The sequence below is a fragment of the Mastigoproctus giganteus genome, chromosome 8 (assembly GCF_048544385.1).
Source record: "Mastigoproctus giganteus isolate SK-2022 chromosome 8, ASM4854438v1, whole genome shotgun sequence".
Lineage (NCBI taxonomy): Eukaryota > Metazoa > Arthropoda > Arachnida > Uropygi > Thelyphonidae > Mastigoproctus > Mastigoproctus giganteus.
Window position 1 is genome coordinate 176,249,364 of NC_143582.1, and position 25,450 is coordinate 176,274,813.

Sequence of the window (25,450 nt, forward strand, 5' to 3'; positions counted from 1 at the left end):
GGCTGTCACAGACCGTCTTGACTTTGCCGAAATTGGGTCCACTTGAGTTGAGTGTCAGCCGAATATCAGTTCCATCAGTGTTTTAGACTCCCAGGTAGCAAGTACAGCTTGTCTGGCATATCTGAGAGAATGTCTGTGACAGCTTCAAGGATCATATAAAAGCATACTGGGAAGTTACATTTAATTTATTTTTCTGAAGTGTAATTACAGAGATTTTAATATGCATAGAAACCAATTAAAAGGATTTTCAATAAGAAAAAGAAATAATACTGCACTTTATTTTCTAGTTGGTGCAGCCTGATCGTGTCTTCATCCGTTATGATCTAGTCAGTATACCGGTAAGTTTAAATGTTGTTTATGTTATAGAGTTATTTTATTGAATGGAACCAGTTTCAGTTGGTTTTTATATATCTACTTAGCTATAATAGCAGCTTAAATATTCCACAATTTGAGAATTTTTGAGTAATAGAATGATATTAGCATTGAGTTAATATACAGTGTATGATTTTGGATTAGTTTTTGGTGTATGTCAGAATCCAAAAACATACAGTTTCTTGTATGTTTTTGGATTCTAAATTCTGGAATTATTTAAAAAGAAAAAAAAAAAAAAAAAAAACACCACTAAAATCTAATTTACTGCCTGTTAGAGTTTGATAAACTTCTCGCATTCCCCTCCTTGAATAAATCCTCATGTGTGAATGTAGGTTCAAAATAGTCATTCAGTTTATCAACAACTTGAGCAGGATCATCAATAGTTGAACCATCTATATTATGTGGACCAATCTGATTCATCTCCTTCCTTTTAGAGTTTACATAAAGAACTCTTTGCTGTTTTTCTTTGCATCCTTTGCAAATATTTCTCATAATCTGCCTTCACCTGCCTAACCTCCTTTGTGACTTGATTACAGATTAGCATATATCTGCCATAGTATTCTGTGTTTCCTGATAATTTTATATGTATCCCAAGCATTTTTCTTTTCTGCCATGAGCCTGATTAATTCATCTGACATCCATTTAGGCCTGAACCTTGAACAGTATTTCTTAGTTGGTATGAAAAGCCTAGTAGCCTCCAAGATTAAGTCCCTGAATTCACTGTTGATAACATCATCAGTTGATCCCACTGTATAGAATTTAAAAACCGTCTGAGAGCACTGGAGTCACCTTTACGAAAAAAAAAAAAAAAAAAAAAATCCTTCCCTTTATCTGCGATGGTAGTTAAATCTTTAAGTACACTGGTGTTAAAAGAAAGTGCATCACCCCTTAAAATTGTGATTGTCATCTGAATAACGTAAGTATATTGGAATATTTCTTACAGATTGCATTATCTGCAATCTGTAAGAAATCATCACCTATGCGAGTCATTGACTCGCAGAGGTGATGACATAATATTGCATCAACTGTTATTTTCGGCTATATAAGGACGCTCTGCAAGAGTTGCAGTCATTCCTTGCTTGTGTCAGGATGGCGAGTTACATGCAGTTGACGCCATGAAGAAAGAGTGCTATTGTTGGTTTACATGAGGAAGAGTGTTCTTCATGTCATATTACTTATAGTGTGCCTTGTAATCAGTCGACAGTGAGTAGATTTCTTTCCAAACTCAAGAATACTGTCTCTGCTGATAGGAAAAAAGGAACTGGATGCAAATGAGTGTCTACACCAATACAGGACCTTGTTTTGAAGTGCTTATGCATTAAAAACCGTAAAGCTTCTTCGTCTGAGCAGAAAAGAGAATGGGAAGAGTATACAAGAATGGTAGCAAGTTCAGTAACAGTCAGAATACATCTCTTCAAAACTGGACTTGTATCCCGTTGTCCTAAGGAGAAGCTCCTCCTCACACAAAAATGAAAAAGGTCAAATTAATTTGGTGTAAGGAGCATGTCAAATGGACCCCCGAGCAGTGCAAGTCAGTTATTTTCTCAGATGAGAAGAAAGTCAACCTGCATGACTATGATGGGAGACAAACGATTCACTGTAGACATGGTGAAGAATACTATTCAGACTGTATGCTGTCTACAGTGAAATTCTCTACCAGCCAAATGATATGGGGGTGCATTTTGTATCACCTGCAGTTTATAAAGGTTCCATAAATGCCAATGGATACCTGGATATATTGGAAGGCAAATTGCTGCCAACCATTAGAAACCATTTCAACCTGCCAAGTAACTGCATCTTTCAGGATGACTCTGCTACTTGTCAATGGGTGAAAAGTGTAAGTAGGCACTTCTGTATTTACTTTAGCTTTATTTCTGCATTAAAGGTTTGACAGTAATGTCTGCTAACATTTGTTACAGGTAAAAAAATGGTTGGAAGAACAGTCCATAACTCTTAGTTGGCCAGGAAACAGCTTGGACCTGAATCGTATAGAGAACTGTTGGCATCGTGTGGAATCTGCAGTTGCCAGAAAGAAAGAAACCAAAGACCCTTTGTGAACTTCATGAAGCCATAATTCGTGTTTCGAACTAGAACTATCAGTTGATTATCTTCAGAAATTGAACTTGTCAGTGCCTCAACGGTGTGCTGCAGCCATCAGGGCGGTTCAACTAAATATTAGTTTTTTTTTCATTTTGTTTTCCATTTAAAATGATAAGCTAAAGCAAATTGAGGACTTCTGATAACATTTCAGCCATAATTGTCATTTTTCCTAAAACTGTGGTATACAGTTTGCAAATGCTCCTTTTGGAATATTTTGAGAGCGCCTGTCAAAAGCTTTTCCTAACTATTAATAAATATCTTTTGTTTATATTTCTATTTGTGATAGTAGTCATTAATGTAACATACCATCGCAAAGAAGGGTTAGAAATGTGAAATTATTATTATTATTAGTCATAGGGTGCAAGGAAGCCTGAGGCTTATGCTGCACCAGGCAAAAAAAAAATTTTCTGAATTTACCCAGAGAGAGAGAGAAAAGTAGAAGGGAATCACCAAGAAAGATAAGAATGGTGATATCCATCCAGGCCCATACTCACCAGATTTGAGCTCCCGGGGGTTCCTGGGTGTTGCACTTTCTTTGAACACCAGTGTAAATTCTACATCAGTACACTGTGATCACTTCACCTAGTGATTCCTTCATCTGCAAATTCTTAATGCATGAATAATCACTGCTGATAATCAGATCAAGAGTATTACCCCCTCTGGTTGCTTTAGAAAATAATCCTCCAATAAATCCACAAAAGTTTTGCTAGTGTGCGAGTGACCAAACCACAAGTTCCAATTACTATTTTGAAGGTTAAAATCCCTCATTGCAAGACATTCTGATTTACTGGCCCACTCTGTTTCTCTGTACAGCTGGTTGTTGTTCTCATCAGAGTCATTAGGCCTATAACACACTCCTATTCTCATTATCCCTTTCCCAGTGTTTATGTCACACCAAACAGACTCAACGTTGCGCTGTCCACCCATATCAACTGAATGATTTAGATTTTATGTGTTTCTTAACTAACAGCACAACCCCTCCTCCCTTCCTACCCTGTCTATCCTTTCTGTCACATTGTACTCCCCCAATTCCAATTCTGCATTGCTTATATCCATGTGACACCATGTCTCTGATATCCCAACAATATCTGCCTTTGATGTCTTGATCAGCACTTCAAATTCATCAAATTTATTTACTATACTCCTAGCATCGGTGTACAGGCAAGTATACATGCACCTGTTCTTATTCTTAGTTACTCTAACACAGCCCATGTATTTACTTGTTCCATGATGACTTCCAGCAGCTCTTGAAATCTTCAGTAATTTGCTCTCTAGTTGCTGGGGGAAACTGCTCTGCTGCTGATTCCAATAGAAGCAGTGCAAGAATCACCTTCACCTCTGCCAGCAGCTATTGTTAATCTATTAATCTGTGTATCCCTCCAAGCTAGCAGTTTTCTGACCCACCTAATAACACTGCCTTGATAGCATCAACAAATATTCTTGCATCCTTTCTATTTAAGTGTATCCCATCCCTGTAGAAGCAGTCTCTCTTGTTAGCAAGCACTGACCATGCTGAAAAAATTCTACCCTGTGAGCCTTGCAGAACCTTTCTCCGGGCCAAATTGATTGAAAAGGCTCTCATCATATACTCCCTCCCATCGTGTCTGTGCAGAATTGCAGACACTTTCAAAATTAACCCTAACTCGCAACTTTTTTTTCAGCATTGACCCGTACTTGTTAAGTAAATCTGCACATCTCTTACTCTTAAGGTCACCAGTGCCAACGTGCACAACAGTATCACCTTTTGTGCTCTTAAAAGATGATATCTGCTCTACAGCATCATCAGCTTTTGCCCCTAGCAGACATACCCCTGGTCCTGTTCCACGTATCCTTTTTGCAAAATATATTCTCCCTGACAACAGTCACCAATAATAACTACTTCTATCAGAAAAGTGCCTTTTTAATCAATCCTAGGTGCAATATTCATTAAAATTGTTTCAGATATCTGGAGATCAGGCCAATATGAATGAGTTTTACAATTATGTTAAGAAAATTGACTCTGATCAAATATAAAGTGATAAAATTAACATTTACATATTTCTTTTCTTAAATACGGGTAATATATGAATGACACTTGTTGACTATAGTTCCCTTGTGTCATGAAACCACTACAACAATAGAAAAAAATTGTCCTTTTGTTATTTGTTATTTTTTTTTTAGGAGCATTAACAACTAAGTACATATTGCTCCGGGGATATGCGGTGGTCATTCCCTGACCTTTCCGCATCCTCTGTATTTGGTGGTCACGGGCTTGAACCCCGGTCTAATCAAGAAGCGTGTGCTACGCACTGCTGCTCCTGCCCACCTGGCTACGGAGGTGCCTTGACCTTTTGTGTGTGCTCGCACACACACTATATATTCATATTTAAAAAATAACGTCTTTAGAAAATTTTTATTGTAGTTTTCTTTATTTTAATCCAGCAGTAAATATGAATAAGGTTATTCTTTGATTTCAGTGTCATAATTTTTATATTTGGCTTCCTAAGCTTATTTGTTTTCACTTATTAGGGTGGGCTGGGCACTAAGAAGGAAAGGTGCCTTTTCCTTTTTTCTGATCTTTTGCTCATTACTACCATTAAGAGGAGGAGTGGAACAATGCGCAAAACTTCCTCATCTGTGTAAGTAAAATCAGCTTTGTCATTAATTAAAAACTTTTATAATGATTCATTGTGGTATTTATTAGTATTTATTTTATTTTTTTGTATGTTTCTTTTGTTTACTAGTATTAATATTAGCCGTATAGTGCAAGGAAGCCACAAGGTTTTACTATGCTAGGCAAAAAAAATAAAATAAATAACTTAATAAAAAATATTAAAAAAAGTAAGAGAAATAAAAAATAAATATATATATAAAAAAATAAACCTTTTCTGCACTGCTCTCTTAATGTAAATAACTATCAATCTGACCTATGAATTTATGCATGCTGTCATCCTGAACTACCCACAAAAATAACTTATTTCAGTAATTAAAAACTTGCTAGGGTTCAAAAAAAAAAAAAAAAAAAAAAAAAGACCCTGCAATTCTAGTCTAAACCTTGTTCATCCTAATTTGGATTTATGGCCCCTAGTTCTGGAATCATTTATAATGGTTAACAGTTTGCATTCATTCATTTTACTGTCCCCTGTCAGAGCCTTATAAATCTGAGTCAGATCTTCCCTAAGGTGCCTGGTTTTCAAGCTCTGTTGTGCACATATTCAAAGTCTTTTTTATATGGATAACCTTTTAATTATTTCACCAAGTGGGTTACCTTCTTGGACCCTTTAAAGAAGCGTGATGCCTTTTTTTTTTTTTCCTAATATTGAATATTAGGAAAAAAAAAATATTCCAAATAACACTTGGAATATTGAAAACAATATTCCAAGTGTTATTTTACAGTTGCTTTATACAATGAGATTATGACCTCCCTATCTCAACAAGCAATTGTTTCAGATGTCATCAGCAGGACATCCTAAGCCTTCCTTACCTCCAATTTACAGTGGTTACCAGTAAAGCACATTTTCCAAAGGAAAAACCTAAGTTTGAAAAGTGTAAAGCACCTTCTCGGAAACAGTCTGGAACTTTCCCCAAAACCAAATAATGAAAACTAATCCAATGGAACTGCAGAGGATTCCACACTAATATACATGATATACCTGATCTGATTGAACAGCATGCCCTGCTGTGTCTTTGCCGACAAGAAACCTATCTCAGACCTCAAGTCTCTGTCTCAATAAAGAACTATATGGCATATCGAAAAGACAGAGTAGCAGATGGCATGACAATACTAGTAAATTCTCGTATTCCTTGCTATACTGTCCTACTAAACATGGCCCTTGAAGCAGTTACAGTACGCATAGCCACCAGATTTCTTATAATAGTATTTAACATGGTATTTGAATGGTAACATGGTATTTGAATGGTAATAATCCTTTCGATCCAGCACAACATGGTTTCAGGAAAAATCGCTCAACACTAGACCTACTTATAAAATTAGAAAACAGTGCACGTCATGATTTGTTTTGATATAGAAAAAGCTTATATTATGGCATGGCATTATGGAAACCTTCAAAACCTATACTTCCTTGGGTTTTGTGGACATCTTCCTAAATATATCCAAAATTTCTTATAACACAGGACATTTTTCACACAGGATTCAAGTTAGGCCGCAGACTACCCTTTCAGAGGTTTTCACCCAAGAAGCAGGCATGCTTCAAGGGTCTGTGCTTAGCACTACCCTTTTTTGCTATTAAAATAAATACCATAATGGAGCATATTGATGATTTCAGTATTTCCATTCACTTTCAGAATATGCAAAGTATAAAATGGCAGCTACAAGGAACAATAAACAAATGCATTTAAACAAATGGTTTCCGGGTTTTCACACAAAAAACTGCATGTATACACTTCTGTAGAAAACAAAACCTACACCTTGATCCTGAAGTGAAACTTGAGGGACATGTGATCACAGTGGTACCAAGCATAAGATTCTTAGGACTTTTCTTGGATAAGAAACTAACATCCTTGAACACATTAAACAACTCACTTTCGTGTCTCAAGAAATTAAACATATTCAAAGTTTTTTCCCTGACAACTTGGAGAGCAGACCAATATACATTTCTTAAACTTTATCGAGCAAAAATTCGTTCCAAGCTAGACTATGGAGTAGCTGTTTACAACTCAGTGAAACCAAGTGCACTGAGATGGTTAGATCCCTATACACCACAGTGCATTCCATATAGCATTTGGAGCTTTCTGAACTTCACCTATACACCTTTATGCAGAAGCCCATGAAACTTCACTACAGCTTAAACAACATAACTTGTTTTGTCAAGATAAAATCTATCAATGATCATCCAAATAGAGACTTTCTGCTTTCATCTAACTGGGAAAGCATATACCAAGCCCATCCAAGAATGACTCGACCTAATATTGACCTGTCAATATTAGCATTAGCAGAGGCATATGATGCAAGAAAGCAAGCTTATACAGTATCAGCCAAAAAAAAAAAAAAAAAGCTCTTCCTAAGCTGAGAACTTAATGACAACATAGCTACTACGATTGCACAAACCATTCCACCCTGGAGTATAGTTCAACCCATATATGACATGTATTTCCTGGGGGAAAACAACCCTACCGAGAACAAACTACCAGCAGCTATGTGCAGCATACAAAGGCAAATATGCACATCATACTTTCTTATATACTGATGGGTCAAAAACAGATACTTGTGTAGGAGCGGCAATTCATTTTGAAAATAACACCCTCATTCAACAATTCCCAAAAGAATGCAGTATTTTTACTTCTGAATTACAAGCCATTTTGATGGCTGTAAACCAAGCTAAACTTAAACAGATAGCAAACAGCATAATTTTCACTGACTGGCTTAGTTCTCTTATCGCCTTGCAGAATGATAATACCATATCACATACCCAGTTTCACAACAGGCCCGGTATTCAGTATCAGTGCTATTGCAAAGAAATCACAATATCAGATTCTGCTGGATCCCAGGCCACAAAGGAATAACTGGAAATGAAAAAGCAGATAAAGCAGCAAGAGAAACTGCCACCTCTGATTATGCCTTTCACTCAATACCATATACAGATTACAAGTCTTTAATCCACCAAAGCAGTTCAAAACAATGACAACAACACTGGCAAGATCAGACAAACAACAAACTTCATGAAATTAAACAAACACATCGACCGTGGGCTACTAGCTTCCATTCCAGCAGAGTCAAAGAAGTTACCCTTGCCCGATTGTGAATCGGGCATACATATATGACTCCCTCTTACGTACTCAGAGGTGAGAACCCTCCTAATTGTCAAAACTGTCAAGTTCCAACTGTGCATCAATACATGGTGAACTGTCCAAGATTTAGTAGAGAATGTCTAAGAGCGTTTAAAACAATAATGAATGCACAAAACAACCTAATGCTTAAAATAATTTTAGATGACTGACCTAATATTAACTACTTTCTTTTTCCTTAAGTTAATTAGATACTCCCAAAACATATAAAATTAATAGTATACCATGTATAGAGAAGCTATATGATTATAAAGCAGAACCTTGGCTTTCTTCTAAACCACATCAAGAGTGGTGAAAAATGTTGAAGCACAAAACTCTTCTAACCTAGGCTAGGTGCATTATAGCCTATGCTACTCTTGTGCCAATAGCTATCACACAACACACACTCATTGAGGCTAGACTTATGGACCCCCACCCACTGTCTGCAGCTCAGGTAGACCATGTGTTATAAAGTGGCTTGGTCTCATCATCATTGTGCTTCCTGAATTACTCTAGGTGCCTTGTAGAGCTTCACTTGTACAAGGCCTTTATGAGGAGTCCAGTGAGCCAGCACTAAATCTCTGCAGACAAATGCTACTGTTAAACTATGCTGTGAAAATTCAAAGCCTAACAGATCACTACTCTGGATAATCTATTTAAATAAATAAACCAGCTGATATATAGCTACAAAAACTAGTACCATTATCAGTCTAAGCTTCAATGATATGTATAAAAATACTATAAAGTGTAAAGTGTGTTTAGGGTAAAACGGAGTTTCCCCCATCTCCGCATAGTTTTTATTGTCATGTGATACAGTATGCTGTAAAGGCCAGAGGTTGACCAGTACACCAGTTTTAGATTTTACTCTGGCAGGTCCTGCCACCTAATTTCTTGAGATTTCAGTGGTTAGGACCTATAAAAAAAAAAACTCTGTGAGGGTTGTACGCTGAAAGTGAATAGTACAAAAAGATGAAGCATTTGATTTTGATGTTTTAATTTTGATGTGTGGGGCATAAGCGGTGTAAGTTGACAGGGGGGGGGACTGAAAGCTGGGGGAGAAGTAGAAGTAAGGGATCGATGGGTGAGGTGACCCCTGCAGTGGTCAGTGGGGCATGCCCATGCCTCACTGACCACTTTTTTTCTCTAGTAGGGAGAATGCCAAGGAGGGGGTCAGAGATCTGACTCTTCCTCTTGCAAGGGTGGGGTACAGATCGCCAAGTGGCTATCACAGCAAGGCTGCAGGTATGGTCCTTGTTGGTGGTGTCAGGTACAATGATGGAGTCTTTCATAAGACTAGTGAGTCTCGTCCTTGTATTATTTGACATGCATGATAGCCCCTTTCGTCAACAGTGCAGCTGCTGGGCAGGTTGTCTCATCAGGTCCCAGGTGTCTTGTTTGTGGTGTCAGTTGTTTGAGGGCACTGCTCTGCTACATTTCTTTGGTGATTCAGTGATGCATTCTCAGTTTTTCTTCTTGTGAAAATGTCTTGAATGTACACAAATTACAGTGTCTGGAGACTAGGCACCAGCGAGGTGATCTGATAGAGTTGTATAAAGCCTTGAATGGTTTAAGCATGCTCAATGCTGATGGGATTCTTCCTCTAGCTCAGAAAAATCACCTGAGAGGGCATAAATTCAAATTGAGGAAAGACAGATGTAGGATAGACGTGTGGAAATTTGCCTTTAGCCAGCGGGTGGTTGGTTGGTGGAACAGACTTCCATCCCTTGTGGTGGAGGTTGATAGCCTAAATAAGTTTAAGGCTCAGCTGGACAGGTATTTTGAACGAACAGAGGGGTGAAGTGGAAGTTGTTTTTTTTTTTTTTTTGGCTGATGCTGCATAAGCTTGCTTTCTTGCATCAAATGCCTCTACTAATGCGAATGCTAATGTATTCCTTATAGTAATCTAGGAGGTATTGCTCCTGATTTTGCTGGATGAAGGTCAATCTGGTTATAAGCATTCCACAGGTCCTCATATTGTGGGCACTGATGCATGATATGGAACCAGTGTGGCAAGTTTCCTGTTGAAAGGGCCGTGACCTGTTAGGAGAAAAGTAGGTGCCAGTCCCAGTTGAAACCAAGTTGGTAAATTTCGTGTAAATTTTTTCTGTATATGGCACAAATTTTCACGTAACCTCACCTTTGGTTGAGGCCGCCCATCTGTTTTGCTATTCCAGCTGAATGAGATAGCTGGTCATGTGAGCCATTTGCCATACTAATGAGTTGGAATACATTGAAAATATTCCTTTATTTAAAACATAATACATATAGACTCATTTAGTATAATCAAAGTCTTCCACAGAAAGCACACTCTGACTCATCTCATACTACATCATATTCAGGCTTCAACGACATGGCTCAAGTATGATAAATATCATTGGATTATAGCACTTGTAATCCATTGGAATACAGGTGCTGGTATCCAAAAATGAATGTGCCAATCAAGCAGAAAAAAATACATGTTCAAACCTCCTACCATATAAAGTCCCATATTCTGATTACAGACTGTTATCACCAAATTGACATATACCACTCCATATTCATAAATCTGGCAACAAACAAGTAATAAACTGCTGCAAATAAAATAGAACCTACAGCAGTAGAAGTCAAGTTTCTGTATGAATTGGTACAAAGAAGTCACTCTAGCAAGAATATGCATTGAATTCATTCACATCGTATGCTTGTACTTAGTGTCACAAAAGATTGTCTTTTGGTATGTCTGCTGCCACCACCAACTTACTGTCAAACATTTCTTATAAAATTTCCATAGCATCAGGTGGCATGACAGACAGCCTTCCATCTCCCTATTAATATGTGGCCTCTCTGCATATGAATAAGGAATCTCAGTACAGCTGTCACTCTTATCACGGGTGACTATTATAACATAGAGCCTTTTCTTTTCTGAAACTACTTTGACATTTCAGCCTCATATAGTATAGCTTATGACTGAACATCTTTGTTATTCATAATACCAATGGAAATACTCACAAACAAACAATAAGCATGACTGACAACTCAGATTACAAATTAAAATTATTTTAAAGGCATTGGTGCTTGTTGTTCATATTTGTGTTTGTATGTATGTATTTGTTCACAGGCTGATTTACATATTGGGCATGCTGAAAAGCCCAAAATAACTCACAGGGAAGAAAATCCTACTCCCTATACCATAGATTACCTACAATCTCAATTGATGAGGACTTTAGAACTTCCTCTAGTCACTGATGAGAATCAAACCCAAACTTCTCCAAAAGGTCAGCAGATGATGGTGTATCATGCCAACTAATCTGATATGTAGGATCACAGTCTAACTATATCTCAACAAGAAAACACTTGAAAGTTCTCCTGCAGGAGTCAAAAGTAAAACCAGCAGACCAACTGTCACCTGTTAGAAAATTCTCTGACTTCTGTCTTTTAGAGGATAAGATAAAATAATATCTGAATCATGTGTTATTAATGTTTAGATGAATGGCAGGCATGTATAATATATTGTAATTATATCATCTTTGTATGATTTTAGTAAACTGGTTTTACTGTTTAAAACTTTATTTTATTTTTCAGAATTATTTAACCTGTTCACAAGTCACCTTATACTTGGCAGTTTCACATATTTTGTTTATCCATTATCAGTTTTCTATAGTTCTAGAGAATCGTATTAGTCAAGTAATTATACATTAATGTTCCACTTTGTATCTGATATTACTGATTCATATTTAGCTTATATCTATAATATGCCATTATGCACATCCATCTGGTTCCTTCAAGCATTGTGTTAATCCATGGTAGTCTTCATGTTGTGTTAATCTCCTCACCTCGCCTTATTCATTGCATATCAGTTCATATTTTATTCCCCTTGTTATAATCTTTGTCCAGCTACTTCTGTCCTTCCCATGATCCCCTCCTTGCATAACCAGTGCAATCTTTTTTTTTTTTTCTGTTACTTAACATTCTTCTCTGGCTTCATTTTCAGATGGTCGCTTTACACACGGGCAGTCTCTTTCCAGTCTTGGATAAGTTGGTAATTTCTTCATACATTTTCATATATTTCATGACTTCTTCTTTAACCATTTAGAATTATACTCTTAGTTTTATCTAAACATAAATTTCTTTGAAAAATTTTCACACACATTTAAATTGTAATAATTATCTCAATTTCTCTATTCCTCTTTTTTCCTCCCTTTTCTTTAGACTTGATAATGATTTCCAAACAGGAATTGAAACATCATCAAAGCAGGGCAGGATTATTGAGTTGGGTATCTTGTTATTGACTTACATAATTTAATTTTCTAAAATATTCTTAAGACTTCAACAAATCTTGGGTATTATTATTATATTCTAAAAACTAAATACAGTGCATGCTGCTTATTGTGATCACATATAATATTATCATTTGGTTGATGTTATATCCCCTATGCAGACTACAGTCAATTAATACGCAGAAGATTACTCTCCCAGTGGCAATAATCTTGGCATGGGCAGGTCATGAAAAAGCTCTATCAGATAAAGCCTGTAATTAAACCATGGCAGTCGAGTCTATGCAGGAACCTCTGAGAGGAAATTGTTCTAGCTCGCCTCCACATAGGACACAACCATCTTACTCATTCATTCCTGCTGAGGGTGGATGACTCTCCTATGTTTGAGCAATGTGACACTTTTTTAACCATATGACACATTTTATCCGAGTGCCCACTTTACTGGCATGAACGACATTTATATTTTACTGCTTTTAGCAATCTGACAGCCTTATACACTCAGTCAGATTTTATCCGACAACGTCAATTTTTCAGCAATGTTTAGTTATTTAAATATTTTTACACGTATTTAAAAGTTAATGTTTTATTAATTTTTTTCTACATATGTCAATTTCTATACATCTTGATGTAGTGACCTAACCCCTTAGGTCACTGAAATATCAATCTTCCCTTTTTTATGACCATGTTTTGGTACATTATAGCTTTAGTTGCTGAAGCTCCAATAAACCCTAAACAACAGCAACTTTTATGAATTCTAATCAGCACACTTATGTTTTGTCTTTTCCCTTCTTTCTTTCTTTTTCTTTTTTTTTTTTTTTTTTTTGTCTTATCATGGTTTCCAAATGTGCATAGAACTGATTCTGTAACCTGCTAATTTGTTCTTGAAATCAGAAATGTTGTGTGACTGCTGCTGCTGTTGCTTCATATAGTTAGTATGGTTGTCAGTGTTGTTACTCTGAAAATAATGTACTGTATCAGTACTACTACTACCACTATTCTGACTGTTTCACAATAGAGCATTAACCCTTTTTTAATTCTTGATCTTATTGATTTTAATATTTTTTTTTATTTGTTTTTAATAGTTTGCCTAGATTTCCAGAAACATTATGACAGTTTCTGTCATAATGTTTCTGGAAATCTTTACTGATGACTCTCTTGAAGAAATAGTGGACAGTCATAACAAAGCATGTTATGTTGCTTGATTTTAATGTTTTTCTTTCTGTGCATATACACCTTTATATGCACACATTTACACTCTGCACCAATAAACAACCCTCAACATCTGTATTTTTGTTTCATCAATTATTTTATCAATCAGTTATTATCAATTTATCTGAGTCCCAAAGCGATCACATTAAGCAGTTCTACCTATATGAATATCTCTGTATATGAATCTCTTGCCTCATGTCTTCAAGTACAGCTCATCTAATGGTGACATTTTAAATTCATTTTGGAATTTGTTTTTAAATATAGAATTCGAAAGTGAAGGGCAAAAAACATGCATTATCAAATCTACTCTATTTATACTATGCTGTGTTGAGACTGAAACTAGATTAAATGTATGGATAGAAGCTGTTTATTTTATCTCCTAGCAGGAGATGGTATTTTTGCCATTTTTGTTTTTAGAATATGGTTATAATACTGCTATTTGTGACTGGTTTTTGGAAGCTACTGTGATTTTAATTAGCAAGAATTTGGCTGATGTTTCACTATAGCAAATTTCCAGTCTCTGCTTATGAACGTATTGTACAAGGAAATATGTTGAAACTTTAATATAAAGAAGAAAAATTACTTCATTTTAATAGAAGTTTTTTTCTATTTATGGTGTATTGATAGTCATTAAAGTTGAATGGGAATTTATATTCTAAATTTTAAAAGTTATTTCTTTATTTGACAGAAGTTCTCCAGCAATGATTGGGCCTCTTGAGATGAACAAATTCAAATTGCTCATGAGGTTCTCTCTGGACAATTTAGACATATACAAAAGTATGTAAAATTATTTTGGATTGTTGTAATTAAAAACAAAATTGTTACTCTTTGTTACTCTTATGGTTGAAAGAAAATATTTGTTAAAGTTACAAAATAACTTTGTTTATACACTTTAGAGAATTAACAGATAACTGTTCATTCTTTCAAACTTCATTTCAGCATCAGAGCAAAGTACAAGTTTGCCTTAGCTTAGGGTGCTAAGGATATTAAATAGCTTTACAGATATTTTATAAAGCATGAAGAGTAGCTCTAAAATAGAGCATAAGTAGCTATTGCAGAGGAATTAATAAGTACCTTGCCATCATGACTTTGATTATTGGCAAGTTAACGAAAGAATACTTATTTATTTCATTTATAAATATATTTATAATCAACAGAATAAGCTTATTGATGTTTTAAATAAGTTGACAATGACTAATTCTGTATATGTTCAACTGCAGTGGTAGTGAAAAAAAAATTCTGTACAGGGGTATGGAATTGTTGCAATTGCTTTTTAATGCAATATACATTGGTTGAAGGGCATCAACTCAGGAAGAATAATTAAATAAAGAATAAACTACTGTGTTAAAAAAGGTTATTTCCTAATTCACATCCTCAGATCAGGTCCCTGTCCTCTCCACACTATTGGGGAAGTATATGAGGTAATAGGCGCCTCCGTAGCCAGGTGAGCAGGAGCAGCAGTGCGTAGCACACGCTTCTTGATTAGACCGGGGTTCAAGCCCGTGACCACCAAATACAGAGGATGCGGAAAGGTCAGGGAATGACCACCGCATATCCCCGGAGCAACATGGCCTTAGTTGCTAATGCTCCTAAAAAAACCAAATAACAAACAAACAAATATGAGGTAATATGGGAATGCAACATCTCTTGCTTAGGTTATTCCAGGAAAAGTTGCACAAATAATAAGACCATACCAGTAATACTGTAATATAGGGAGAATGGTTTACTCTGAGGTAGCATTTAATGCCATCGATGAGAACATAATCCCTTAAATCTCACAATCTTAGCAGTAGATTCCCATTCTCAAAAGATAGGAATTCATGGAGCCCTTCTGTTTTCAAATTTTTATTTATTTATTTATTATTCAATTTATTACATATGCTTCACCCCTGAACAGCCTTCAGCTAGGAGGGTGCCTATATACATTTGTACATTATAACTTAGAGAGCAAACATAGAAATCGTACATAAATTACGCATATATAAACATTAGTTTCTATATTCCAACAAATAACATCTAATGAGCAAATAAAGCATATAGAAATATATACAGTGACACAAGCAAAAGGTAGAGACATATAAACACATACGCGTCCTAATATATGCATATACAGCTCATACATATACATACAAAACACATAATGATTTAAAACAAATTAATTCTTCAGCAAAGTAGAGTTGATGGGAGATTCCATCCTGAAGGAGATAATCAGGAAACTTCTACAGTTGTGTGTTGGTACATCTTGGTATCTTCTCAGATCTGTATGCTTTCTCATCACAGAACATGTGGGGGATCAATCATCAGGGTGTTGTACATTTGGAGGATGTTAGACGGAAAACATCTAAGTATAGTTAAATTCTGTAATAAGCTTCTCAGAGGAATCCATGCACTATTGCAAAGAATGCAGGAAAGCCTAGGGCCTACAACAAGATTATCGCCATTTGGAGCGTCAAAGCGATCGGTGAGGAGTTGACAGAGATTACACAGATTTCCTGTAATGAGCAATTGATTCCAAGAAGTGCAACCAAGGTTAGCATACATGATTGATCTCGAGATGGTGTAGGGGTAGCCATTAACACGGTTCAACCACCTTAAAATCCAGTACTCGATACCCATGAATTTTTTGATGTTACTGAGGGAAGCAGAGAACCAGATCGTTGAGGCATATATGGGAATCGGAACAAGACATGTTTGTATGTAGTGAGTGGCAAGTTTTTGGTTGTTTACTCCAGTAAGTTCCTGTCTTATCGCCCACATTGCTGACAGAGTTTTTGCTTTAGTGTTGGCAAAGTGTTGTTGGAAGGTCAGGCCTTCATCCCAGGTGAGCCCTAGATCAGTGTGATGAGAGACCTTTTGGACCATAATACCATTGATGTTGATGTCTATGTTCATCTTCTTCTTCAAGTTGGTGAAAGACATTTGTGCTGACTTGGTCAGATTTATGGATAGGCCAATATTCTCAAGATAATGGTCAAGTTCTTCTATTAGGGCAGTGGCATGGGCGTTGATTGCGTCAGATTTGTCACCGTATTTTGACGAGATGAAGAGTTTTATATCATTTGTGTAAGAGCTGCAGTCAGGATGCGTAGAGAGGAAGGGGTCCAAAGCGGCAGCAAAAAATAGTGCAGAAAGGATGCCACCTTGGGGGACTGCTCTGTAGTCCCCCAAGGTGGTTCGATTGGAAGGTTCTATGTTCTACTCTCAGATGCCTTTGTTTAAGAATGGAAACGATGACTTTTAATAGGCCTCCCTGTATTCTGAAATGCCTTTCAAATATTGTCATCAAGGAATTGATTGAGACATTATCAAAAGTAGCTTTAATGTCTAAAAATACTACATCAATCTGTTCTTTGGCGTTCAGAGTCGTTTGGATCCGAAATAGGGTGTCCAATCAATTCGTCACAGTTGATCTCTTTGGAATCACAGTATGTAAATATGGTGATCTTTTATGGAAAAAATGCATAAAAAGAATTGGCAGTAGAGTCTTCTTGAACAATTTTAATAAATTACAGCTTATAGAGATGGGACGAAAGTCCTTCTTGTCTTTCAGATGTTTGACTTTAGGCACGGGATTTACAATATAATGTTTCCATATTTCAGGGATAATCCCAGCGTGTAGGGTTTCTCTAAATATGTGTAGCAAGATCTCGATGATGAATGGGCTGCTTACTTTCATGATGAAGAGGGGGAACATATTGGGGCCAGAAGTGGATTTATTTGGGAGACAATTTAATGCCTGAATTACATTTTCTTTGGTTATGGTGATTTCTGTTAGTAGAGGTCTGATATCAAATTGGATCCAGATGGAGTCATGTTATTCGTGTAATTTACCAGCCAACTGGTTTTGTCTGGTGCGAGAGAGTTATACTTTAAATTAGGATCTGGAGAGATTCCGAAGGTACTGTTCACCCATTCCCTAAATAAGGTTTCGTTCATGATGAAGTTGGTATTCTTATTGTTATTGATTCTTTTAGACTGTTTAAGCTTTTTAGAAATTGCAAAGTTGTACTCTTGCCGTTTGTGCTTTAAGAAACAGGTTCGTTCTTTTTTGTAAGCGATGTAGTCTTCAGGGGTTCTGGTTTTCTGCCATTTTCTGTAAGCCTTTTGTTTTCTTACAAACACAACCTTCATATTGTTGTTAAACTACCAGTTAGACCGATGTGTGATCCGAATCTCCTTAGAAGCACCAACACAAGCTATTTGAAATAATTCTTCAGCCAGGATGGAAGCGGCTTCAGGCCCTGACTTTTCTAACAGACAGTTCCATTTATACATAGTGAGACGATGGAGGATTATTTCTTGCTTAATGAACTTGTTTTAAAAGACTCTTCTCGTATGCAGCGGGCCACATTCTTCAACCGAGGTATTAGAGAGGTCGGAGTGGGCACAAAATTCACAATCTAATAGTTGATGATCTGATTTGAAGAAGAAGGTTGGTTCGATAAGTTCTGCATGAAGTGTGTTGTGAAAAATGAGGTCGAGCTGCTGATTTCCGCGAGTTGGGGGTGTTTGAAGAGGATAAAGGTCGAGCATATGTAACATGTTTTCCAGAGAATACCGAGCCATTGAGTACGTTGGCAGAGGCATGTTGAAGTCTCCTACGAGAATAGTAGGGACATTGGGTTGGAGATTGGTAGTAATCCAGGTCGCTAATTCCGTTCTAACCTCTAGGGTGTGTTCTGGAGGGAGATAGACAGTGCAAACCTGTATTCTAATTTCATCGAGATCAAATATTACAGAGATGGCTTCAAAGTTTTCGGAACTACTTGAGTTGGTCCTATGTCGAGAAAAGGAATTTTTATAGATGATTGCAACTCCACCACCACGGCGAATGGCCCGCCCATTAACTTGAGCAGCATAGTTCAAAGGGAGGCAAAGAGTGTCAATACATCTATTGTGGTTCATCCAGGTCTCCATTAAACAAATAATATCGTACTCTGCAGTAAAGAGAATAGATTGAAGTGAATGGAGTTTGCAACTTATGCCTCTTATGTTATGAGTGTAGCATCTCTGATAGTTACAGATGCGGGTGTAAATGGGACACTCTATAATTGCTATATCTGTGTATTATTATGTCCCCTCTGGAGCATGCTAGCTTTTCTGTCTTCAAAAGGTTTGATTAGAGTATTTTGTGGCCATGGGTCCAAGATTATTAGTGGTTGGCAGGGGTCAGCTGGCTTTGAGACAATGAAAGAGGCATAAGATACGTGGCGCGTACGTAGTTGTCTAACATCTACTCTGATGGAGTATCCCTTCCAATACATTTCTGTGATTGCCTGAGTAGTGGTTTTTGGATTTAACCTTGACACAAAGATTTGGTCCTGAGTCAGTACAGCCGTTATATTGTAGTTATATGCCGGGCAAGTCTTTCATTGATTGGGTTTTGGATGATGTTTTATGATGCTCTTTTCATTGATGTTTGTTAGAGATAGAGGGAAATATGACACAGCGCTGGATTAAGAGGTTGGTTCTCCTCGTGGGTGCCGTTTTGGTTGTATCTACCCTTGGGTCAGACGGCAGTTAGGCTGATAGCGGTAACGTCGGCATAAGACCGCCAAAACGATTGTTTTTGCTATGGTGGGTTTAGGCAGCAGCCATCAACCTCATTGACTGTATCCACTGAATTAGTACCAGCAAGTGTTACACCCCTTATCTTCTGAGTATCCTCTTTCAATGTATGCTCTGTTGTCTTTTTTTTACTGTATGAATTTCAGATGAGGAGTTTTTATGCATTGAGATGCAGCTCTGAGAGGAAATGGTTGTACTGTTATGCAGATGCTTATTGATTTTTTCCTGTTCGAAGGTAACAAAACATTCTTCAGCTTGCAGTATGTGTCCCCTTGTTGCTGAGATCACCACTGGGAACTGTTCGCTACACATGGATACTGGTGCTCTAGTGTGACACTGCTATCAGTGATCCGTTGTCGGGTTTCTTTTGAGATAGCGTCTGAATCATTATATTCATTATCCCATTGTTTGTACTTGCCATATGCTGTACTTTCAGGTCTCAGTGTATGTTCTGATAAATAGATATTCATTATGAATTGCTTGAGGGTGAATAGCTCTTGAGAGATTTCTGCATTTTGGGCTCGAAGTATTTGGTTTTCGTCAATCGAAACCGCTAGATTTTCTTGAACATTCTTCAGAGTCAGAGCTGTACTTTCTATTGCTGCTGAGAGTTGTTCAAGGGCTTTTCTTGTGTTCTGAAAAACCGTACTTGCCATTAGCAGTGCATGCCTAGCATTAGCATTAGTAGAGGCATATGATGCAAGAAAGCAAGCTTATTCAGCATCAGCCAAAAAAAAAAACACACACACAACCACTACTCCCATTTCACCCCTCCGTTCGTTCGAAATACCTGTCCAGCTGAGCCTTAAATTTGTTTAGGCTATCAACTTCAACAACAAGTGATGGAAGTCTATTCCATAAACCAACTGCCCGCTGGCTAAAGGCAAATTTCCGCACATCTATCCGACATCCGTCCTTCCTCAATTTGAATTTATGCCTTCTCAGGTGATTATTCTGAGCAAGAGGAAGAATCCCATCGGCATTGAGCATGTTCAAGCCATTCAAAGCCTTATACACCTCTATCAGATCACCTCGCCGATGCCTAGTCTCCAGACTCTGTAATTTGCAAAACTTAAGCCTTTCTTCGTAAGAGCAACCCTTTGTTCCATTCACTAATCTTGTTGCCCTTTTCTGTACTCGTTCCAGCAGCTCTACATCCTTCTTGAAATGAGTCCTCCAGACCTGTATACAGTACTCAAGGTGTGGCCTGACCAATGCCTTATACAAGGAAATAATCACATCCCTATCCCTGCTAGAAAAATTCCTGTCTATCATTGACAAGACACCATAAGCTACTCTTGCAGCTCATGTGCACTGCTCAGAGAACTTCATATCTGCCTGCACAATTACCCCCAGGTCCTTTTCATTCTCTACCACTGTCAGCGTAGTACCACAGAGTTGATACTTTGATCTGGGGTTACTGTTTCCCATATGTAGTACTTTACATTTGTCAATGTTAAACTTCATTTAAAATTCCTTAACAACCCTGCCAACCTTTGTATCGTCTGCAAACTTGGACATTAAGCTTGATATACCATCATCAATATCATTTATAAATACAGAAAACAACAATTGACCCAACACTGAACCCTGAGGAACACCACTAATAACATTAGTCCACGTTGAGCAGTGTCCATTGATTACCACTCTCTGTCTTCTGCCACTCAACCATCCCTTTATCCATAGCAGCAATTTGCATCCAATGCCACACTGCTCCAATTTGTGCAGCAGTCTTCCATGCGCAACAGTATCAAAAACCTTTCTAAGATTCAAATATATAATATCAAAATTATTCCCTGCATCCAGTTCTTTTGTGACTACATCAAAATATCCAATCAAATTGGTCAGACAAGACCTGCCCTTAACAAAACCATGCTGTGTCTGAGCTATAATTGAATTCTTGTCTAGATGATCCTGCAGTGCTTCTTTAACCAGTGCCTCCATTAATTTTCCTGGAACCGAAGTTAATCTAACAGCTCTATAATTACTTGTGTCAGCCTTTGATCCTCTTTTGTGAATTGGGGTTACATTTGCACATCTCGAGTCTATGGGTACCTCCCCTGAGTCCAAAGAAGCTCTCATAATTATGACTAGGGGTTTGCTTACTTCCTTTGCTGCCTCCTTTAATATAACTGGATAGATCCCATCCACCCCAGGTGCCTTTTTTATGTTTATCCTTAACAATTTCTCCTCCACTTTCCTCTCAGTTATTAGAAAATCATCTAGCTCAGTGCCAATGTTTACTTCACCTACGACTCCCCTTCCTGAATAACTCCTCATGTGTGAATGTAGATGCAAAATACTCGTTTAGATTGTTAGCCACCTGAGCAGGATCCTCAATTGTTGAATCATCAACATCCACTGGACCAATCTGATTCATCCCTTTCCTTCTTGAGTTTAAATAGGTAAAGAACTCTTTTCTGTTTTTCTTTGCATCCTTTGCCAAGGGTTTCTCATAATCTGCCTTTGCCTGCCTAATCTCCTTTGTGACTTTGTTACAGACCAACTTATCTCTATCATAGGCTTCCATGTCACCCATTAATTTGTATGTATCCCATGCATTTTTCTTCTCTGCTATATGTCTCATTAATTCATCTGACCATTTAGGCCTAAACCTTGAACAATATTTCTTGGTTGGTATGTAAAGCCTGGTAGCTTCCAAGATTAGTTCCTTGAATGCTTCCCATTTTGAATTTGCTGTTGGTAACATCATCAGTTTGTCCCACTGTATAGAATTTAAATACTGTCTCAGACCATCATAGTCGCCTTTACGAAAGCAAAAACCCTTCCCTTTACCTCTGATGGTAGTTACCTCCTTGAGTAAATCCCACTTCAGCACACTGTGATCACTTCCACCTAGTGGTTCCTTTATCTGGAGATTCTTAATGCATGAAGAATCACTACTGATAATCAGATCAAGAGTATTACTCCCTCTAGTTGCCACCCGAACATGCTGGTGTAGAAAACAATCATCCAATAAATCCACAAAAGCCTTGCTAGTGTGCGAGTGACCAACCCACAAATTCCAGTCAATATCTGGGAAATTAAAATCCCCCATTATAAGACTCTCTGATTTACTGGCCCATTCTATTTCACTGTACAGTATCTTATTATACTCATCAGAGTCATTAGGCCTATAGCACACTCCTACTCTCAATTTTGATTTACCTATGCTTATGTCACACCAAACTGACTCGACACTACCCTGTCCAATGATGTCGACTGGCTTCACTTCCTTGGATTTTATGTGTTTCTTAACTAATAGCATAAGCCCTCCTCCCTTCCTATCCTGTCTATCCTTTCTGTAGACGTTGTACTCTCCAAATTCCAGTTCTGCATTCCTTATATCTGTGTGACACCACGTCTGTGATATCCCAACAATATCTGCCTTTGATGTTTTGAGCAATACTTCAAATTCATCAAATTTATTTACTAAACTCCTAGCATTGGTGTACACGCAAGTATACATGCACCTGTTTCTGTTCTTAGCTACCCTAACACAACCCATGTGTTTACTTGTACCGCAATGACTTCCAGCAGTCTCTGAAATATCCTGCATCTTGTTTTTCAGGCTTCTGCTCATTCCAATAGAAGCAGTGCAAGAATCTCTTTCACCTCTGCCAGTGGCTACTGTTAATCTATTAGTCTTTGTCTCCCCCAAGCTAGCAGTTTTCCGACCCCCCCCCCAACACTGCCTCGATAGCATCAGCAAATATTCTTGCACCCTTTCTATTTAAGTGTATCCCATCCCTGTAGAAGCAATCTCTCCTGTTAATAAGTACAGTCCAGGCTGAAAAAAATTCTACCCCTTGAGCCCTGCAGAATCTTTCCAGGGCCTAATTGATCGACAAGGCTCTCATCATATACTCCCTCCTATCGTGTCTGGGCAGAATTGCAGACACTTTCAAATTCAACCCTACTTCACGGCTTTTTTTCAACAGTGACCTGTACTTGTTAAGTAATTCCGCTGGTCTCCTACTCTTAATATCATTAGTGCCAACGTGTACAACTATATCACCTTTTGTGCCCCTAAAAGATGATATCTGCTCTGCAACGTCATCAACCTTTGCCCCTGGCAGACATACCCTGGTCCTGTTCCACCTATCCTTTTTACAAAGCATGTTCCCCGTTTCCCTGACAATAGAGTCACCAACAACTACTAGTTCCTGTGGGACCAGCGAATTCTGCCTTGGGGGCTGCCTCTGTGTTGCATGATGACCAAGTGCAAGCTCTGGCGTTGATGTCGGCAGCTGAGAGCTTGATGGGCCCCCTCAATTTATTTCCTTCGAGGGCATCCACCCTGTCCTTCAAGGTCTCATATAGGCCCATAACAACGCCGAGTTGTCGCCTAATTTCCTTGCACTCCTTGCATCGTGTACACACAAAGCCATCCCCCATGGCAGTATCATGTCCCGTACCCGATTGCTCCGCAAACATCAAGCAAACAGTGCATCTTAAAAGGCTGTGATTCAGAGGGCAACTGCCCCCCCCTCAGCACTCCCATTAGCTTGAGCCTTTTGTTTTGCTGCTCTGGTCAGAGTCATGATTTCGATTTAAATGTCAATAAAATTACAATTTCAGAACAAAATTAAAACCTTAAACTTGTATCTTAACACAGTTATAACGCTATATTTATTTTTCAGTATCGAGTGTTATCTACGAGTTCCCTTTATATAACTTCCGTATCAAGTATGTATTAATTATTTGTTACGTTTGTGCTCTAAGTCGTTATATATATATAGTTAAAAGTACAATTTAATTGACAATGAAGTTTAACATGATTAATTGACAATATTATATTATGCACTATACTATACAAAGCTAATGCTATCGAATTCCGCATATGCTGTATCGCGTTTCAGTAACGAGTGTTATCTATGAAATCCCTTTATATAACTTCCGTATCAAGTTATGTATTATTTATTTTTACTAATTATTTATGTTCCGTAACCTAAGTAGTTATATGTATAGTTAAAAGTACAATTTAATTGCCAAGATTGAAGTTCGACAAGATTAATAGATTTTACTGATTAATTTTCACGTAACAATGGCGGCTGTTTATGAACGGTAAACACGTGGATTTGATACCCTTTCCGATACTAAGTAATACCTACAAATCTCTATCTAAGTTACTTTAACTTTAAGTACCGTAAGGCGCCTCCGTAGCCAGGTGGGAAGGAGCAGCAGTGCGTAGCACACGCTTCTCGATTAGACCGGGGTTCAAGCCCGTCACCACCAAATACAGAGGATGCGGGAAGGTCATGGAATGACCACCGCATATCCCGGAGCAATATGGCCTTAGTTGCTAATGCTCCTAAAAACCAAATAACAAACAAACAAACAAACAAGTACCGTAAATAGGAATATAAAGCTACTCTAGAAATAAGTTAATATGTCAATTTAAACTAATAAAGCAGAAAATAAATCAGAAAAACTTCTCTGTTCCAAGAGCAGCAGAAAGGCACGTCCGCACAGGAAACTCTCGTCCTCAAAAAATACTTAATCTACCTTTCTGTTAAGTAGCTCTACTTTCTTAAAAGCACCAAGAAGTGAGCCCAGAAGTAGGAAAGTACCTTTTTTTTTAAATTTAATTCATCTTACTAACTGTACTGATCTCTACGCTTGGCCACAAAGTGGCCCTGTTCCTGCCTCCCCATGGCAGGGCTGGTAACTTGGGAGGTAAAGATAAACCACCAGGGCCAAAAGGAGCTATCAGGATACAAATAGTTATCCACCTTTAGAGCCATAGAGCTCATGAATAAATATCTGATATTGACCATGACTCTATTCAACCAAAAGGTTTTGAAGGGAAGCAAAGTGTAATAGTGATATACCGAATTTCCTGTTGGTAAATTCTCTATCTGCCCAACCTGTAGGCAAGTTATCACCATTCTTAATACAAAAATGTTTAGAATCTATTGCAATGGTGACCAAAAATGGTGAAGTAACTACAATCCGGAGACTTCCTAATTGAAACAACCACCTCAAAACATTCTGAGCTGCTGTTAAACACAACATCAATGAGGGGCTGGGGGGCAGTATCAGTTACTCCCCACAGAACCTTAAATTCATTGAAAGGTGTGATCAGTGAGTGGGACCTAATTACAGTCTTTGATGAACTATTACTCCAAGAACTTAGTAGTCAAAAGGTAATAAATGTGAAAAGAATCACGAGTAAAAAAGGTGGA

General features: G+C 37.7%; 1 protein-coding gene across 1 annotated transcript in view; it reads left to right on the plus strand.

Annotated features, from left to right (window-relative positions):
* LOC150082029 (rho guanine nucleotide exchange factor 17-like) overlaps window positions 1–25,450 on the plus strand; it is an 862,761-nt gene that overhangs the window by 542,537 nt on the left and 294,774 nt on the right. Inside the window, exons 9-12 of the mRNA XM_090380403.1 lie at window positions 288–338; window positions 4,981–5,090; window positions 12,421–12,480; window positions 14,383–14,471. Of these exons, the coding sequence (XP_090236529.1) occupies window positions 288–338; window positions 4,981–5,090; window positions 12,421–12,480; window positions 14,383–14,471 (310 nt within the window). The remainder of the gene's footprint in view (window positions 1–287; window positions 339–4,980; window positions 5,091–12,420; window positions 12,481–14,382; window positions 14,472–25,450) is intronic.